We start from the raw sequence: 7,179 nt of genomic DNA on the forward strand, positions 1-7,179 counted from the left end.
TGCATGGATACAGATGCACAAAAGCCAGGGAATTGCGTGTGCCCAAAGAAATTAGATTTATAAAACCGTGTGTACAAACCTGAACACTGTTTCTTCTTTGTAAATCAAAACCATCTTCTTCTATTTTACCACATGGAGCCGCTAATTTTTATACTCGGCTGCGTTTTATAGGAGTACACATGGCTCAAACCATGCCCAAATGTAGTCTTGTTTTCATGGCAAGAAATTCACACAGTTTATGTGTGAGATGTGGTGCATGCACATTTAATGCCCCTTTTCTCTACATATGCACTCTATAAATGAGGTGATTAAAAGGGCTCTTATTAACCCTTTCAGATCTGAATTATGATCCAGTGATGGAAAAATTTAAAAAATGCCATTTCCTGCCTGTGATGAACACAAAAGAAGACTCGAATATTCTAATATAAACTCTATGTAAAAATAAAACACAATTAATTTAATATTTAATAGGTTTTTTTTAATGTTCATTGAATTGGATGCCTGTGCTTAGCTTTTATTTGATATTGGTGTACCTTTTTGTTAAAAAAAAAAACGGCCCTAATCATAATAAAAGTGTTCTGAATAACATAAAATTAGTAAAAAGAGCTCTTTTTTTGCCTTATTGACTTTTTTCAGTGCAGTTGATTTTTTTTCAGTGCAGTGGGAGGGGCTAAGCTACTGTTTAATTGTTCTATAATCCTTTTTATCGGCTGGTTGATGGTCTTATTAAATGAACAATATGTCTCAATTAGTGCTATGTGCAACAAAACACCTTAAAATGTATTTCTGTTGTAATGGTTGCAAGGTCTGAAAGGGTTAAGACATACATATGGCCAGGGCTTAATTATCTTATTTTTGTCGTTTAATAAGTGGTCCCTATGGCCTAATTATCTTGTCCCATGCTTTAATAAGTTGTGGCCGTGCATTATTATTTTTAATATGGTGTCACCGTAGGGGCTCCTTAGATATGAAACAGCACCGGGTTTAGTAATTGTTTTTTTATAGCAATGTTTTGGTAACTCTGGATTTTGTTTTGTCTTATCAACATTATTGAACTATAATGGAGCATATATTTAAGCGTATATTTAAGTATATAAACATTGTGGCTAGAATATGTGCTTTTTACGTGCTTTTTTACTTTTACTTGATCAAGTTAAATTACATACACTTTCAGTAGGATAATATACCTTTCTCTGGTAGATCTGTCCAGGCACCTGTCGCAAATCAAGAGAAAACAACAGTTAAGTGTTACCAGAGTACAAAAACAGCCCCATTAATAGCCTCTTTTCACTGACTTTAAATAGTTTTGAAATACACTGGAGATTATCAGTAAACTACTAGGTATTAAGCTAAAAGCATAAAAATAAATCCGTTTAATTATCAGAACACTGACATGCCCTGAACGGCACTGGGCGGCGCTGTTTTCTCTACAAACGCCCGAAGCCTCATTAATTTATTCTCACCAGTGACACCTGCTGTTCAAAGGGTTATATGACAGATCAAATTAATCCTGAGCCAGAGTATCCTTGAATTTCTGTGTATAAAATAAACAATGTTTTCTCTGTCTCAATGCATATAAAAATGCGTTTATGTATGCAAATACTTTGTTTTGTGGTACACTGAGACTGAATGCAAGGACAATAAACTGCAGCAGAGCAGTGCGGCCAAAGGGACACATATATCTATATCTATCACTCAATATGAAACAATCACTGAGGCCTCGTTTTTAATCAGTCATGACACAAGCCTCGAACCGGGGCTTTATCTGGCACGTCCCTTTTTGCTCGACACACTTAATTACATAATACAACTTTAAGCACTATCTCTGCACTGCTGAAACATGTGATATTTTCTGTGTTAAGAAAATGAGGACATTTTACATTAGGAATATTGTTATACATGTATGCTTTATATGCTCCTTTTATTTTGGACTCACTTGGGAGCGCCCTCTTGTGGTCAAACAAATCCCGGAACAGATTCTCAAGTGGGTGTTCTCATAGATATCTTATACGTAGATGCCGCATACCCTGCCTCCTGCCGTGCCTGCGTGGCCGCCATATTGGAGGAGGCAACCCTGCGCCCCGAGTGCATTAATTTACACTGAGGAAGGTGTAAAATACACTTATAATAATCACAGCTCTACCAATATTAATCCGATTTTCACACGGTTTGGTCTGTCTTTGTTTAAAATAATATAAAGTATTTCAGCATGAAATAAGGTATTTGTAATGTGTAACCGCGTCCTGTATCATAACTACATCTCTGCTGTTTGTTACAAACCAAACCGTGTGAAAATCGGGTCTAAATTGGTAGAATTGTGATTATTATAGGTGTACTAAACACCTTCTTCGGTGTAAATTCATGCACTCGGGGCGCAGGGTTGCCTCCTCCAATATGGCGGCCACGCAGGCACGCCAGCTCCAATAGACGGCGTCAGTCGATGCGGCGTCTATCTATGGATGTTGTCATTTAGCCTGGGGGTAAATCTCTGTCAGCCAGAGAACCTGTAGAGAGAGAAACACCCACTTAAGATTGTGTTGGAGGTTTATCAGACACCAGAGGGCGAGTGAGTCCGAAATTAATAGGTTCATGGAGCAAGTGACTAAAATCAGTTTATAAACATTTAGACAATTTTATACTGAAGAATGTATTAAATACTTCATTAGCAAGAAGTTACAAGAAAGAATAAGATATAATGATACATGTGAAATAAATTCAATAAATTTCCCCCCGGGGATCAATAAAGTATCTATCTATCTATCTATCTATCTATCTATCTATCTATCTATCTATCTATCTATCTATCTACAATAAAAATAATACAAATAAAGTATAAAAGTAGAGTCTTTTTTTGTGTGTGTAATGGAGGTAATGCAGGGTTAAAACAGTAAAACAACAATGAACACCAGTTGTTGTGTAAATTGACTGATGTCAGCTATACAGAAAGTGCAATAACGCAGTTATATAAAAATTTAGCAGTGCAAATTGTAACGATGTGAACAGTAGACAAAAATCTAGTAGTGCAGAATATGGTAAAACTATTATAATAGGGCATCTCGGAGGGGGTGTCCATTGAGTAACCAAAGTGGCCGGAATAAAAATACATTTTTCTTCTTTCCTTGATTTAAGAAAAATCCTGGAGAAGTAGTTAGTCGTTATCTGTAATTAGAGTTGTTAGCCGTTTAGCTCTATTCACCCCATTCATTCATTGAGGACTCTCTCGCGAGCTCCCTCTGGCGGTCCGCGGTAATGTTGTAATTATAACCGGGGGCAGTAGGAAGTGGGCAGGCTCGCCATAAACCAGCTCTGCGTTCAGACAGCGTGGGGAGCAGGCTGGAAGCTCTCAGTCTGTTTCTGACTGAAGTAAAGTAGAGGTCAGTGTGGAGGAGCGTGTCTCCTCAACTGAACAGAGCTGTATAGAGGATTTATACACACCGTGGTGCTGCTGTCTGCTCTCTGCTGAGTGTTGGACAGCAGTATCCGGGCAGATAGTGAAGTTTTTCAGCATGGCTGGAGGATTGTTTACCCCTCTTCTCTTCAGGGACGCTCTTCGGGTGATAAGGTTATTTTGTCGTCGGCTTCACTGTGAATCACAACCCGATACGAAGCGCTTTATCACAGAAAACACGGAGATAGTCCAAGGCCGAAGTTTAACCCCAGAGATCTCGTTAAGACTCTTTACTCCAAAGTGCAGGTTTTGGACGGAAAGACCAGAACTCTGGCCTTTTCCTGAGCCTTTCTGGGCTATATACTGGCCGGGAGGACAAGCGCTCGCCAGGTACCTCTACACCAGCCACCTCCATACTAATAGTTTTGAATTTTTCATTATAGTTTCATTTTATTTCCTTTTTTTACTTTCTTCCAATTCATTTTTAATTAGGTTTTAGAGTGGGTTTTAGGGGTGTTCCATATCATATCGCACGCGATAATATCGCCAACATTTTTGAATATCGTGAACGATATTATACCCTGAAATATCGTGCCAAATCACCCACCCCTAATTATCACATCAGGGTAGGCTACTACTTTTGTGCTGTTTTTAGCAAAAGAAAAACTCACACATTTCTAATTTCCTATTAAATATCTACTAGAGACATATTACATCTGTCCAGTATCATTTATTTTACTTTAATCCTGAATATATGCAGATATTTGGAGTGCATTATTATTATTATCATGACATTCTGCATGACTTCTGTTACAAATCTGCTAAAATTATTATTATTATTATTTTTTAAATATCTTAGTTAGAGGTGTGCAATATCATATCGTATACAATAATAAAAAGTTTTGTTTTGTTGCAGTCGTGTTTTTTTTTTTTTTGTCTTATCGCCAAGAGTATCGTTATCGTGATAACGGCGATAACAGGTTGTCAAGACTTCGATTTAACATTACACAATTTCTTTTTAATCTTTCGGTTTATTTTCAGGTATCTCCTAAACAATCCTGCAGTATCTAAAGGTAAAAGAGTCCTGGATCTGGGTTGTGGCTGTGGAGCATCAGCTATTGCTGCCAGACTCAGTGGGGCTGAAGATGTAGTGGCCAATGACATAGATCCAGGTGAGGTAGTGTTGGCAATTATAAAGCAATCTTTAATTTCCACCCTGTTCCTCATCCTAACTCTAAACATTTTTCTCCTTGCAGTTGCTGTGATTGCCACCCAGATAAACTGTGAACTGAATGGTTTGGAGCCACTATCTTGTGTGACTGAGAACATGATCTGTTCAGAACCAGACAACTGGGACCTCATCCTGTTGGGAGACATGTTCTATGATGAGAGTCTGGCAGATTGTTTACATAAATGGCTTCACACATGCATTAAAGTACATGGAACACAGGTCCTTATTGGAGACCCGGGACGAGCACAGTTTGAGAGCCACAGCATTAAGAAACTGTTGCATAAACAAGCTCGGTTTGAGTTGCCTGACTCCGTCAAAGAGGAGAACTATGGACTAACAAGTAGCACAGTGTGGAGTTACAGACCTGACTGATGTGTAAAGTTTAGTTGGATTGCATTTGGTGGAAGGGTGGCTGTCGTGATGGTGTGTCCATTAAAACACAGGAGGATGAACAGAACTTCAACTGATGCAGTTTATTCTCAGAGTCACAGCATATTTCACGATGAGGCAGAGCAGGTGTATGAATGGACAGTTAATGCATGGCTGAGGAAAGGATGGATGGAGGAAGGAAGATGATGTAGGGAGACATAGGGTGAATGGAGAGATTATACAGGATGGTTGTATCTACAGGATGGATACACAGGATGGATGGTTTTATCTACAAATAAACAAAATACAAGGATCAGTAAAACAATACAAATAGTGCAACAAAAGGAACAAACCAAGTGAGCAAACAATAAACCCAATCACAATCAAATTGGACAAGTTAACATAAATGAATTAAGTAATAAATCAGAAAACTTACACAAACACACATCCATTGGAAGCTCAGTCCACAATCCAAAAGAGGTTCAAATCCTCAGACCATGCCAAACAAAGAAATAATAAAATGGCCGACAGTGCCATTTTAACCTCTAAGCCCCGCCTTATCCTGCTGCAAAGAATTATGGTCTATGTAGTTTACCTGCTCCCAGGGAATTTCCAACAGATGGGTACTCACGGGTAAATTGCTTCTTTAGACTCTCAACAACATTAAAGCTTCAGTACTTTGTACAAAAGTTTTTTCTACCTGTGTTGTGATTTGCTTTAATATAATCAATGTCTCAGACATATAAAATATAGCCAGCAGCTTAATTCATATAACCAAGGCATTAATACACAGCTAAAAGCACACATATACATAGATACACATATAAGCTTCAGCTTCTATTCAGTTACTCATTTGATCATTTATATTCATACATTTCATATGACCTACAAGTCATGTGATGGAAGGTGTTTATTGAAATGATTCATAATCAATGACGTGTGATGATTCATAAACAATGACGACTATTAATGATATTACTTTTTGTTCTATGCGATGATAATGTGTACTGTGAACATTCTACCCTCAGTGAGCTTTTTTGAAATGCTGAGTAAGAGTTTTCTCTATCTGGCTATGTGTATGTGTTAAGGAATGCACGTCACAGTTGTTCTACAAATTCTGGCGCCAGGGTCATCTTCCTTTCTGCTTGCAATGTTTTGAGAACCAGCCTGATATGCTCACTAAGGGATTATGTCATATCACATGTCAGAAGAAGTTGACGTGTCACAATGGTGGCACTGTGCCCATAATTGGGAAGTAAGGGATGGGAGGATCTAAAAGGTATAAAGAGAGCTTGGCACCTCTTGCAAGGGAGGAGTTCACTCTGTATTCATTACGTGTGTCTTCTCAATAAATCTTGTTACTCATTCTGATCAAGACTCAGAGACTCTGAAAATTTCTTTCTTCCTGTCATTATTTTCCACCACAATTTGGCGTCACGGAACAGGATGAGCATGGTCTTGCGGCGGAGGGGGAGAGACTAGCACCTGCCGAGGACGCTCTCCAGCAAAACAGCTGGGCCCCAGAAGCAAGGGAAAATTCCACAGAATAAGGACGAAGTACCGCGGGGGTAGGTGCGGCCTCTCACCCCTCACTCGCAAAATCCAGGCCTCATCGACAAACATTGGTGGTGAGTGACAGGTTAACTAATTTACTCATTAAGAAAATTTTAAATACAAAATTTTGTTCTTAAATTAATTTACTCCCCTCCATCCTTCCTTCAGCACTCCGCCCTGGACAGTGAATAGTTACATGACGGTGTACAAGACTAGCCTGGTCGTGAGGCCTTTATTGATGTATGTAAATATATCTTTAAAGTAAAGAGAAGACTAGCCTGGTCGTGAGGCCTCTATTGATAGACGTGTCATTAGAGTATAGGTCCCGGGACCGTGGGGAGGAGTGCATAAAATAATACTAATAGTACAGGGTACTGATTGTGTATTAAGCAGGGATAGAAGAAGGAAGGTGAGACGTGATTATTGGGGCTAAATTACTCTGAGTCATTAAAATCGAATGAGAGAACAAAAATGGGATCCCAAGTAACTAAAGAATTGAAACTTAATCCAAAAATTCATGACGCAGCTCTTTTCAATCAAATGAGCCAAGACTATATGTGTATGTCTGTGTGTGTGTGTGTTTATGTAGTGTTGTTCAAAGGTTTGGAATCATTAGCATATTAACCCAATATACATA

The 7,179-nt window shown here is 38.6% G+C and overlaps 1 protein-coding gene across 1 annotated transcript; it reads left to right on the forward strand.

Moving 5' to 3' along the window:
* The first annotated feature begins 3,298 nt into the window (after positions 1-3,298).
* On the forward strand, positions 3,299-6,498 carry etfbkmt (electron transfer flavoprotein subunit beta lysine methyltransferase). The gene is made up of 3 exons (XM_007246593.4): positions 3,299-3,778; positions 4,430-4,560; positions 4,645-6,498. The coding sequence occupies exons 1-3, from the start codon at positions 3,507-3,509 to the stop codon at positions 4,989-4,991; spliced, it is 750 nt and encodes a 249-aa protein (XP_007246655.1). The 5' UTR covers positions 3,299-3,506; the 3' UTR covers positions 4,992-6,498.
* The last annotated feature ends 681 nt before the right edge of the window (positions 6,499-7,179 follow it).

The sequence above is a fragment of the Astyanax mexicanus genome, chromosome 2 (assembly GCF_023375975.1).
Source record: "Astyanax mexicanus isolate ESR-SI-001 chromosome 2, AstMex3_surface, whole genome shotgun sequence".
NCBI classification, from domain to species: Eukaryota; Metazoa; Chordata; class Actinopteri; order Characiformes; family Acestrorhamphidae; genus Astyanax; species Astyanax mexicanus.

Coding starts and splice junctions, on each gene's coding strand:
- etfbkmt (XM_007246593.4), top strand. CDS start 3,507: ATGGCTGGAGGATTGTTTACCCCTCTTCTCTTCAGGGACGCTCTTCGG. Junction 3,779..4,429: donor GGAGGACAAGCGCTCGCCAG/GTACCTCTACAC, acceptor GTTTATTTTCAG/GTATCTCCTAAACAATCCTG. Junction 4,561..4,644: donor GGCCAATGACATAGATCCAG/GTGAGGTAGTGT, acceptor TTCTCCTTGCAG/TTGCTGTGATTGCCACCCAG.